The 12,431-nt window shown below is 49.3% G+C and overlaps 1 protein-coding gene across 2 annotated transcripts; it reads left to right on the top strand.

Moving 5' to 3' along the window:
* The first annotated feature begins 1,332 nt into the window (after window positions 1-1,332).
* Window positions 1,333-6,046, top strand: LOC119097100 (peptidyl-prolyl cis-trans isomerase NIMA-interacting 4). 2 transcript variants are annotated; one of them, XM_037220144.1, is made up of 3 exons: window positions 1,333-1,392; window positions 3,867-4,058; window positions 5,628-6,046. In XM_037220144.1, exons 2-3 carry the CDS (start codon window positions 3,921-3,923, stop codon window positions 5,904-5,906), a joined length of 417 nt encoding a protein of 138 aa, XP_037076039.1. In that variant the 5' UTR covers window positions 1,333-1,392; window positions 3,867-3,920; the 3' UTR covers window positions 5,907-6,046. The 2 variants fall into 2 exon arrangements, with proteins under 2 accessions (XP_037076039.1, XP_037076042.1); XM_037220147.1 differs by having other exon boundaries at window positions 1,349-1,392; window positions 3,882-4,058.
* The last annotated feature ends 6,385 nt before the right edge of the window (window positions 6,047-12,431 follow it).

Genomic DNA, 12,431 nt, shown 5'->3' with positions numbered 1-12,431 from the left:
AACGAGAGTGTGTGCAGTTGCGAACAGAACAGCAAGGTCGGTAAAATACGCAGATTTTATTTTTAGCATGCTCGTAATTCGAAAGTCTATGTCGCCCCCAATTGTTTCTTCACAAAAAGACCCTGTTTTGTAGTGCCAATTCACCAGCACGATTTTGGCAAGGAGAGGTCATGACTCCTGAAAGGGCACTGGTAATGCAACACGCTTGTAGTGCTATCGTAAGAATCAAGTGTATTGGCTATTAACCCGTGGCGGTGCGGCGGTCACGTCGCCGTTCCGCAGCCGACATGGTGCGGGCGCTCGGAACGGTACACGGGCACCGTTTTGCGTACGGCGCGGGCCTCGGCTGTAAGCGGCACCAAAGTTCAGCTGGTTCGAAGAACTCTCGCTAGATGGCAGGTGGCGGCCGCGCTGGCGCGGGAAACCGAGGCCGGCCGCCAAGCGATGAAAAACTCCGAATCGGATGTTGCAGGTGCTATAGCAAGGTGATGCGCTTGTGCAATGGAAAGGCTGGTATCACTCTGGCGCCTACCCCACGTAACCCGTGGAGTTCAGCCACTCGGGGCATTCCGCATCGTGACCACTCTGGGTACGTTCTTGGGGACGGGTCAAAGAGGGTGGGACTTTGCGGTCTTGGGGGGGGGGGGTATTCCTCATGTGTTGTCAAACTTTGTACACTGAAATTGGATTTGAGGAAAGCGTGTGTGTTGATACCGGATTATTAATCAGGCGAGTTCTTTGTCGTGCATTAGCGCTTCACATTCGAAAGTAACGTGTTGAGTTTGATAATCTTCCGAGTTTGGCTAGTGATTATTATATAGATGGGCAGTGAGCATATCTTTTCAGTTCCTGGTGCGCTGTGCCGGCGTTGCTCTGCCGTGAACGCTAAACGAACTGTCCTGGGCCCGCACATCCATACTGCGTGGCAGGCGGGGCAAGTGTGCGTAGGACTGAACAACGATGCATGGATGTGGCCACTAAGTGCAATTTAGTATTTCTCAGTGAGGACTGGCGCGAAGCGCTTGCCATCAACGTGAGACCTTTACACTATTTTACACAGGCATCTCGACAGGGTTTTGTCCAGCAATGCCAATTTGTATTTCCTCGTGAAGGTCCTGAACTCAGTGAAAAGTTATGGCCCATCTGTTGGCTTGGACGACCCCATTATCCTTGTCAGTTTTATCATATGTACTGATCTGTCAGTTGTCACTTCCTATACCCCAAGATGCCCGTGACGTAAAATGAAAAAGGTGACAGCAAATTTGAGCTTATTTTCTCAAAGAGACGATTCCAGCGCAACCGATACAGTTATCAGCCTCTCGTAGCATCACCGGTTTGGTGAGCGTGAGGAATATTAAGATTGGCAGCGGTGTGTTCGTTTTGCCGTTACGGGTAAAGAAATTAGCATGCGCGTAATACACTCAATAACTCGTAATGCGTAATGCAATCAGACAGTTGCCTGGAGCCGCCCAAAATCCAAGGATCCTCCATAGAACCCTCGTGATCCTGGATCGGCTCTCCATAGATAGCCATGGATCTGCTCTTGCGGTCCGGGATTCCAGGCACTAGTCTGACAAATGGCACCGCGTGAAAGCAGTCTTTGGTACAAAGGGGATATGATAGAAATGTCATTAGAGGATATGTGGCATATGTGCGCATTTTGACACAGGCATGTTTTTCTAGTCAAAGAAGTTCCTGGAATATATTTGTGTGATCTCATGTCTATGTATATTTTACAGGGTTTTGTAGGACATGTCAAATTCTTTGTGGGGCCTGTCAGGCAGTCACTGATCTCCCACTTATTTACTTTGTGTTAGTCATTTCTGAAAAAAATGTCATTTGGCATACAACTGTGGGATCATTGTAAGCATCCTTTTTGTATGTTCTGCCTGAATTTTAAAGAAAACATTCAGCTGCATTAAGCTCCATGACCTCTCAGTGAGATGCCTACATATGCTGACTTGCATATCATTGGCAGTTAAGTAGTGTGGGCACCAGCTGTGCACTAGCATCTATCAAATCAACAAATTTCTTGGGAGGAGTTCTGGGAAGCAAAACAGCAAGCATAGCCTACTGATTTGCTACTAACCTATATAATGGTATGGAAGAATGGGTAATTTTCTCTGCATATTTTTTATGCAGGAACTGGACCATGAACATAAAAGTAGAAGCCCCTGGTACCAACAAATGCCAGTATGATGATAGTCAAGATGCACTTCTGAGAGTCATTCAGATGAGAGTCAAGATGCACTTCTGAGAAACCAGATGTGCAGGCTTTAGACACCCTGTGGTGGATGTGGTTCCTCCATGATGAGAGATAGGAGACTCCAGAGAGCTTAAACATCTGATTTCATTGTCAAACCCTAATAACAGCAAAAAAGGTGCAGATGTTGGGCTGAATGAGTAGCTGATTGGTGTTTCATGTATAGCAGGACAAAAAGAAGTTAAAGCAATATGTTGCAAAAATGATTCTAGAGATAGGTCATGGATAAATAAAAGATTTGTAATTTTGTGGCAGTGCAGGGTAAAAATCACTTCACAAAACCTGTGTATTTTTCTGTCCCCCTCACCTGTAATGCTCTGGTTATGGTCTCATGTCCCAGTTTGAACAACATTGGTAATTGCTCATTGTATGCTTGTGTACTATGGAAGAACATTCAGAATATTCTTGATATTTTACTGCCCTCTGAGCTGCATCTCTGGGTCGTCCTGTGTTGTAGCATATGAATGAAAAAGGTAAGCATTGCAGTCACATAGTTTATTTGGACCACCAGTCAGGATTAGGTTGGCTAGATATGGTACTGTATGACAAGAAAATCAAAACACAATATCTTTACATCAACATCTGCCTGCATCACTTATCACACAATATGCAAGATAACTGTTTTGTGTGCTGCTGTGACAGTGTAAGAATATAGAGAAGCTTCTTATGATGTCCCATCCTGATGGCTCAGCTGGTTAATGCAATTTTGTATCCCTTCTGATCTATCCACCTATTATGGGATGAGTTTGAGTTGCTTTTGGTGCTCTATTATTAGGCTTTGACAGGTATGGCCTGTGGCCAGCGGCAGCAGCCACGCTAGAGGTTAGGTGACGTCAGAGGGCAAAATGGGCAGTGCTGAGCATTGTGGGACATTAGGAAACTTTCATCCCAAATTTCTGTGGTAAACGTGGCATTGGTAAACATCAAACCTACAATTGATGGTAGGGGTAAGGACTGACAGATCAAGTACTGCTTAATGTGAGCTCTGATCCCAGAAATGGATCCATTCAGAGGGGTCACCTTTCAGGATCCTCCCATGTCAAAATGGACACCTTGAAAAGCAAAACATAGCATAGTTATGTAAGTGATTCAGAACACCAATCAAGTTAAGAATTGACAGTTAACATCCTCAACAAGCGTCCAATGCTCAATGAACCCTAACTATGCTCATCACGCATCCTCATTTATGCTCAATTAGTTGCCTGGATTATCAGCAATCACATTTTACCTTGGCGAAGATAGATGCTACTGAATGCCATAAATGGATTATTCCATTACATATATGACAACATGTATAGCCAGTATTTTTAGACATTTATGACCTGTCTTAAGTATGGTTATGATTTGGCATCTGTAGTTCACTATGTTCTTAAGGTAGAATTAGATGTGACTGAAAATTACGTTGAGTTCCTTAGAGTCACAGTCAGATTCAAACAATGGTATCATGAGTCAGGGAAGAGCCCAATCCAGCTTGAGCAAGACCCAGCACATGTCTGACGAGTGTATCGTGGGAAGATCATTCCTCAAGACGCTCAGACAGGATATGAGAACAATTTGTGTCACACATCACATACTAATTGATGCAACTTTTAACCCCATGCAGGTGTTGTATTGACAGGTCATGATTTAGCACATCTAGCTATCAAAGCCTGAAGAAATGGGTCCGAAGAAGCCAGCGGCGGGAGGAAAAGGAGCTGCTGGCGGTAAAGGTGCCAAAGGCAAGGGTGGAGGCGACAGCAGTGCAGATGGGTCGTCAGCAAAAGACAAAAAGGGTGGAGGCACATCTCAAGTTAAAGTGAGTATTGTATGTAAATTCTGCGTATATAGCATAGCCTCGCAGGTTCCAGAATCGCGCGTGGGAAACTCCTAGAACTCAAACGGGTAGCGTTTTACGCTGTTTCAAACGGCTTTTGGTCGTTTGGAAATAAATTTGTACTCACGACCGATCGATGGGCGGATAGTCGGTGTTGGTACAAATCGTCCTACGACGTCGGTCGTTAATCCTGTCAATCGTCTCGTCAAATCCCTAAAGCGCATGTCACCTGAGCCAGACAATTTCAATAGTTTTCGAGTCACGAAGAGTGTAAATGTTTATATTGCCGTTGTCATTTGCCAAATAAGCTGCAGTGTAACTCGTACAGAAATGCTCATCTCACTGTTTCACATGCTTTTAGCCAAGTTGTGAAAAGTAATTTATATTTGGGCAACTCGACTGGTTGAATTATTTTCAAAACAAGTTGATCTTCGCAAGTTACGTTAACAAATTCAACGCAGAAGTAAATGAAGAAGAAAACAAGTGACTTTATTCCGCAAGTCTATCAGCGTACATGCGATAAAATCAAGACAGCTGCGCAACGATCAGTTTCCTCAGCCTGTTTCAGTCTCATTCACATGCGACATTAAAACGGCAGTGTTCCGTGGTTCTACGAACACCTCCAATGCTGTCAAACTCTGTTAGTTTTCAGGTGACAGCTATAATTGTTGACATTAACAGTTATGTAAATCTCCGTGCTCAAATGTGTATCGTTAAAAGCAAAATAATCCATGTGCCTTTTATAGCTATCATTTCACGGTAGGGCTGCCCCCTTCGGTTGGAACCGTGTGATGTTTTTTTAGTGCATTTTGTACTCTGAAATCAGCGCATTGGTTGTTAGAATTGGGTGTTTTGTTTGCGATATGCATTTACTTCAAACCGGTGCTGGTGCAGGGTTCCGGACATGGTGTTTCGAGAAATAACCGTAGATTAAATCGATAAGTTAATGGTACCTATCAGGCTTCGTGAAGGAAATTAAAACGTTTTATAAGTCATCGTTACCTTGCCGATAAATGCAGCTGAACTAGGCAGGAAGGCAGGTAAAAAAGTATGTCTTCCAAGTAAGACAACTAGGAATGTTCAGAGTGAATGAGCTAGGTTCAGTATGTAATGGTCAAAGATGTAGTCCAGCTCTAAATCGTGGAAAACGGAAGAACCGACATTTTGGGATAGAGAAAGAACGGAAAGGAAACTCGTCAATCGATATATATATATATATATATATATATATATATATATATATATATATGTATGTATATATATTTGAACTGGAAACCTAGGTGTGATGAGTACGCATCTGTTCTGAATAGTCGGGAAATAAAATGTAATTATACTTTTCGTGCATGAAAAACCTTGCTAGATCGCCAATGCTCTAAGACCTGAAATTATGGACTTTCGCCCAAAAGTTAAGTCAGCCGAGCACTTATCCCTTCCGTACAATGCCGTCTGCCTTATTATGCAACAGCTGCGCGTTGGTGACCGTGGCTCAACGTCAATGCCGTATGCTGCGCGCTGGTTATCGCTGCTCGACTTCAGTATCGTATTCACCAGGTGCGGCATATCCTCTGCGAAAAGCAGTCCAAGGCGCTGGAGGCGCTGGAGAAGCTGCGGGCCGGCGCCAAGTTCAACGAGGTGGCCGCCACGTACAGCGAGGACAAGGCGCGCTCTGGCGGCGACCTCGGCTGGATGCAGCGCGGCTCCATGGTCGGCCCGTTCCAGGAGGCGGCGTTCGCGCTGACGCCGTCCACCACGGCCAGCCCGCGCTACACCGACCCGCCCGTCAAGACCAAGTTCGGCTACCACATCATCATGATCGAGGGCAAGAAGTGACGGCCGACAGCCGGCTGTGCGCTGTGTCGGGGCGCCGATGGCGCAGACAATGGATGCAGCGGCGTGTTGCCTGTTAAGTGTTTGTCCGGTTCGTTTTGGGGAGGGGGGGTTTGATTTTAATACACGTTTTCGAAACAGTCTTTTGTTGGTCCGCGCCTGCTGCTGCACGCTTTGTTCGCTGCGCGCTTTCTGTTCACATGTTGAATGGTCTGTGAGTCGGTTGTGGCGAGACCTAACGTTGTATCTCACGACTCACGTGGTGATGAGGCATTACTGCTGCTTTATTTCTTCCGTTGCCCTCAGGGAGCCCTCCATAATTACGTTTGCGCGGTTTGCACGTTTCCGCGTCTTCCTCTACCCCCAGCTGATTCGAGTTCGAACCCCTACAAAACTCGTTTACGATCAACGTAGCGCGAGGAGCAGCACACCCATCCCAGCTTGCGCTCTGTATGCCTTAAACCAAATTTTGCGCAGTTGTTTTTGGTTTTTGGTCTCGGGTTTTCGGCCGTTCTCGCGACGGCGCATCTGCCAAGATTGTCAACACGCTGGAAACAAAGCAACGCGTTCGATGGCTGATTTGCGACACAAAATTAACGTTCTGCTTGTGCACCGGCCAACGGACCATAAAAATGACGGATAAGCACGCGAGCTTGAACGCGAACGTGAAGTTTCACAGGTTGTAGCGGCTTCTTTCTTCTGTCCCGGGCGCGCAACAATATCTTCCATTGCTCTTCATGCGCCCACCCTATACCTTTGCTCTACCGGACAGGTGAATGGCCGTGGAGAGCCCTCTACCGGCCTACCGGCGTCCTGGAGGCTGGCAGTGCCGCGGCCTCTCACCACACGTCGCAGTGGTCGGCACGACTTCTGCGCGAGCCGACCGGGCTCTGTCAGTCGCGGGCGAAATGTTTCGTGTTCTATGCCGAGGAACGACGGTGCGTGGATGTTGGTGAGCAGCATAAGCCGGATCCACTCTTCCGCGTAGACGAAGCATCAGTCGCTGGGCAAGCTTGGCCAGAACATCTGCTCATTGGTCTACCGCTGCAGGCCGGGAAGAACTGGTTCACGGCCCTCGCTGTTCTGATGGCGGTCGTACACGCGGCGCACCACCCATATGCCGCTGTTGTCGGATATGTGCCCGCCTTGGGTAAGCCTGCCGTTCACCTGCGTCCTGAACATGGAGTACGTTAACGGAAGCACGCGGCGTTTCGGCCGCAGTGAGTGGAAAATTGGAAAATCAACATTTGTCTAGTGATGAACCAGCAACCTCCTCGCGGGAGATTGGGGAGGGCTGCAGCCCATCGACGTTGTGGTGCAAGGGCTGTGACACTACGCAAGTGTTTAGCGGCCGCTGACATTTGGTCCAGTACTCACAGTCAGCACATTCATCCGCTCAGAGCGCAGAGCCAGAGGTGGCTCACCGACGCTGCACTTTTGGGCAGTCCAGGTGGCGGCTGTCCGTTCAATGGTGTTCTCTGTTCCTGTTGCTCAGGCAAGCAAGAGCAGGGCTTTATAAGCTTTGGGTAGCCTGAGTGCTCTAATGCTGACTTCTCATTCTTCGTTTCTCTCATTCTCATTCCCCCGTTCATTTTCTGAGCCTCCCGCCCCGAATGCAGTGAGCAAAAAAAAAACGATGAGCCGATGTAATACGGCAAATTGCTTTGAACTACTGGTACACTAGGTAACTAAACAAACTACTTTTAGCGTCATGCTCATTTCCAAGTCAGTATTTTATCGTGGCCCTGGCCGGGCCCTAGGTGGACAGACTGAGAGGACGGTGGCAGGCTGCTCAGCGGGCCCCAGACGGCCCTTGTAACATTTTTTTTTTCTGACGGGCCGCGACCGGGCCACGGCCAGGCTGCCTGCCTGCGGCCTAACTGGACGCCAGCCGGGCACGTGCTGGGCAAATATCAGCATATGGGCGTGGCCTGGACGGACGCTGGGTTCCAGACGGGTCCTGCCTGGTCCCATCTTGTAGAAATACTCCACGCCAGCTGGGCACAAGTCCTTGCCAGGGATGGGCCCAGCAAGAAGCCTGCGCGGCAGAGCAGGGTACATGATGAGCTCGACAAGAGCGTTAGCTGGGACCTGGCACGGCAATGGCTGGGTTCTGACAGGGCGTCAGCTGGGCTCTGGCTTCGCAAAGCCTGCTGCCCCGTTGTGCATCAGCCAGTTTTTTGTCCATACTACATAGAGATGGTAACTCACGCAGTACAATGTTCAAAGCCACTATGCCCAAGGCCACGCACTATTGGAGGAGTTGCTGTTGGCGTCAAACTCGTACAGAAAGGCCAGTACTGACCTGCCGTGCTAATAGAAGTAGCCCTGCCGGGGGTCGGAACAGGTCGGACAAGTCTAGGCCTAGTGTCACAGCCCTTGCACCAAAGACGTCGATGGGCTGCAGCCTTCCCCAATCTCCCGCGAGGAGGTTGCTGGTTCATCAGTTGCAGGTGCGTATCAGCTGCAGGTGCGTATGTACGGAAGAACGGAGCACGCAACCCTGCGATTATGATGTTATTGTGGGAGAAGTACCGGCCGGTGATGTAAATCTCGCATCGGCAGGCGTGGCCTTTTTCGTTCAAATGACCCCCTGAAAGTGCAGTACTAATGCCGGCCCCTTGCACGTGTAGTAATGGCCGTAATATGGCGGCCCGGAAAAGTTATTATTATAACACTCGAAAATTGCGACTTGTTGCATTGAAAAGGATATGTATCGGCCTAGTAGCTGTCAGTACAACACACTCCGCCGAGTTTTCTTTCGGTTGTTTTTGGTCGATCCCGCGACAGCGTATCACTGAATGCCGCAGGGTCGGCTTGAGAGGTCATTTGCAAAGATACGGGTCCAGTTTGACGTACTTCTACTTGTGTGCGGAAGGTGCAACCTTGCCATGCGATTTCATTGCGGGAGCACTCTCGGTTGGCAATGTAAATGTCGCAACGGCAGTGACGACCATTTGTGTTCCAATCACCCTTTGACAGGGCAATGCTAACGTCGGCCTGTCCGAACTGAGGGTGGTGTCAAAAATAGAGTGGCCCGTGAGAACAACTATGAATACCCTGAAAGATTGCGACTTGGTGCATTCAATAGGAGTGGTGCATTTGATAGAACTGGTGCATTCTATAGGACTGGTGCATTCGATAGGACTGGAGCATTTGATAGGACTATGAGCTGCTAGCACGACACACTCGTCCGATTTTTTCGAGTTTTTTTACTATCACCCGGTAGCGTATAACCCAATGATTGCGCGTCGGCTGGAGGGGTTGTTTACATAGGTGCGGCATCCAATTTGAATTGTGTTTATCTTTGCGCAGAAGGTGCAATCTAGCCGTAACGATTTTATTGTGGGAGTACTATCCGCCGGCAATGTGGATCTTACATCGGCAGACATTATTTGATGGCAAGGCTGCACCTACCACGCACAAGCAGAAACATCTGAAATTGGACGCCGTTATCTGTGTAAATCACTCCTCCAGCCGGTACATCGTCAGACATTATTTGATGGCAAGGCTGCACCTACCATGCACAAGTAGAAACATCTGAAATTGGACGCCGTATCTGTGTAAATCACTCCTCCAGCCGGTACGCCAGCATTGAGTGATACCATGTTGGGGGATCATCAAAATAAGGAAATAGAAAGAAATTGGACGATGTGTTTGTGCTGGCAGCTGATAGTTCTATCAGATGCACCAAGTAAAAATCTTCAGTGTCATTATAGCTCATTTCAGGTGCCACCTTGTCATGTCCATCACTCTATGTGAAGGCAGGCCGCTGTTAGCTGTGTCAAGGGGTGATTTAAGAAATACTTGTACCTGCCGATTGAAATTGAGAGCCACGCTGCTTTTTCGCAAGGTCTCATGAGAAAACAAATCCGGGTAGCATATTAATTTTGGCGAGGCATCATTCGTTCAGATTAAAGGTCCAGTTCAGCTACAAAATGAGAAAAAACACAGAAAACAAAACAATTGCTGTGACGGATTTTTAACCTGATTCCGTGCTGAATGTAAGTTAATGCTTGCACTCCAAAAACACCATCACTTTATTTCAATGCTCGGTCAACGAATTCATTTTGCCTCGGTTTCTTATCAAAATAAAACGAAAGAACTTTTACTGTGTAACACGGCTACGCGACTTTCGACCGCTCTGTAACCAGGCTGATACCACCAAGTCAAAGGCTTAGTGGCCCTCTTTGACGAGCCATTTACCAGCACATTATCTGGAAGGCGAACTTACCACCACGCGTTTCGCCACATCACGAATATAGTCAGTACAACTTCAGCGCTATTCCAAAGTTGGGCTCCTACCACGACGGTTGGCGTGCAGCCACTGAGTCCAGCGACACATTGCAGCCACTGGTTCGGAGTGATGCAGTGTCTGTAAGCTGCCCCTTTACTGACTATCTTTGTCAAGAAATATCATCCGACTCTCTAATCCTCTTTCTTGCTTTATCCTGAATCCTCGTGACGCCCCGCTTGTCTGGGGCAGGTTACACGCGCCAGCCACAAGTGGACCGAGAGGCCCCTGGAGGGGGCCCCTGATCGGACACCCGGCGCGTACCCCGCAGAGGGGTCCCTGCGCGGGCTAAGGCTCGGTGGTTGGCCTCCCAGGCGAATAAAATGCTTCCCCGCCGGTATCTATTCTCCTTACTCACATAGCCCTGACATCGTACTTATTGGTCGAAACAGGTCTAATCAAAATAACCAAATAACCACACCAAGAAATATCACCCGCGACCTAGTAAGCACTCAGGCATAGTCAATCTCGTATAAGTGCATAATGCCATTAAGCGGGGCAGTGGCGTTGTTTTTACAATACCACACTCTTTTCGGGGACATACCAGAGGAAGTTCGAGCCTCATCTAGAATGCTGTGGCCAATGTGTTCCAAATTTGCCTATCTGCGTTCTGCTGCCATCGTGGGCTTTTCAACTTTTCAGGATTCGATCGAACTGTCAGACTGCAATGAAGAACTATATCCCCGTGTGCGGCACACAAGGATGTCATTTAATACTTCTCAGTCTTACGCATTTAAGTTAAAGTTAATTCTATGCTGGTCCTTTATCACTTTGCTATGCTGAACTGTCTTTGTCTCTTTGTATGTTTGTTCCTAATAAAATTAAAGTGGTTGAATGTTGTCTCTCTCAACCGCGCCCCAACATGCCGCACAAACAGCCACGGCGGTGGCACTTGCAATGGGTCCTCGGACCGTAGGCCAGGCCTCGTTTGCAACGCCCCCGTGCTTCCTGGCTGTTGAAGCTTTGTTTTGTCGCGCTCTTAACTACGGCCGGCCATGGCGTGAAACTCGTGTCGGCGCCGAGTTCGCATTGATTTTCCTCAAGGCTGCGAGTTCGCTGAAATCAGGTGGCATCAGGCACGCTATGGCGCCATGACGGCCGTGACGCTCGGAGCCGGCGGGCCCGCCGTCGGCTCCGACTCCCGGCCTGTTGTCAGTGCCGACGCATCGATTGCGACGCGTCGAGACGTGTCGATCTCGACACCGAGCACGACAGGCCTCGTGACTCGACACAGTGTCGAGCGCCGGCCGCTGTTACGCTCCCGCTCCTTGACGTCAACGTTAAGCTGGCAATCAGGGCGACGGCGGTGGTGGCAACGCCGCGCCAGTGGTCAGCACAGCCCCGGCAGACCGGCGGCCGGCCGGACCGCGGCGCCGCTCGGGCGGACGGTGCAGGGGACCGCCGCACGACTGAGCAGGACCACTGCTGGACCCCGCTGGTCAGACCGGGCCCAGACACTGGTGGGCGGACCACTGGCGGACTAGATGCCCGGTCGGACCCCGCTGGGTTCTGCTGAGCCGGCTGATCAGACAGCCGCTAGGGGACCGCAAAAAACCACAGGTGAGCACCGGCAATGACCGTTTAAGGGATCGCGAAACTCAGGTGAGCACCGGCCATGACCGTTAAGGGACCGCAAGACACAGGTGAGCACCGGCCATGACCGTTGAGGGATCGCGAAATACAGGTGAGCACCGGCCATGACCGTTAAGAGACCGCAAGACACAGGTGAGCACCGGCCATGACCGTTAAGGGACCGCAAGACACAGGTGAGCACCGGCCATGACCGTTAAGGGATCGCAAAACACAGGTGAGCACCGGCCATGACCGTTGAGGGATCGCGAAATACAGGTGAGCACCGGCCATTACAGACAGAGCACGGTTGCGTTGCACGGACGCTGATGTCGTTGCCAGGACGCCAAAACCTTAGCCATTCAAAACGCTTCAATTCCGTTTTCGTCCATGCTGGAGCCGAATGAAAACGGGGTCAACTATAATGTGATTCGTTAAGTCTTATAGGGTCACACAAACTTTCACGTTGCAGTTACGATATCAGCGCGCGCGTGTGTGTGTGTGTTTTGTGCGTATGTGGGCGAGAGGGGGTGGGGAAAGAGAGAGAGAGAGAGAGAGAGAGAGAGAGAGAGAGAGAGAGAGAGAGAGAGAGAGAGAGAGAGAGAGAGAGAGAGAGAGAGAGAGAGAGAGAGAGAGAGAGAGAGAGAGAGAGAGAGAGAGAGAGA

Source organism: Pollicipes pollicipes, unplaced genomic scaffold, assembly GCF_011947565.3.
Source record: "Pollicipes pollicipes isolate AB1234 unplaced genomic scaffold, Ppol_2.1 Scaffold_4295;HRSCAF=5057_pilon_pilon_pilon, whole genome shotgun sequence".
NCBI classification, from domain to species: domain Eukaryota; kingdom Metazoa; phylum Arthropoda; class Thecostraca; order Pollicipedomorpha; family Pollicipedidae; genus Pollicipes; species Pollicipes pollicipes.
The sequence above is the reverse complement of the archived record's forward strand: the minus strand, read 5'-3'. Positions and strand labels throughout refer to the sequence as shown.

Excerpts from the sequence above, each read along its gene's own strand:
- LOC119097100 (XM_037220144.1), top strand. The coding sequence starts at position 3,921 with ATGGGTCCGAAGAAGCCAGCGGCGGGAGGAAAAGGAGCTGCTGGCGGT. Across the intron at positions 4,059-5,627 it reads GAGGCACATCTCAAGTTAAA|GTGCGGCATATCCTCTGCGA; the intron begins GTGAGTATTGTA and ends CGTATTCACCAG.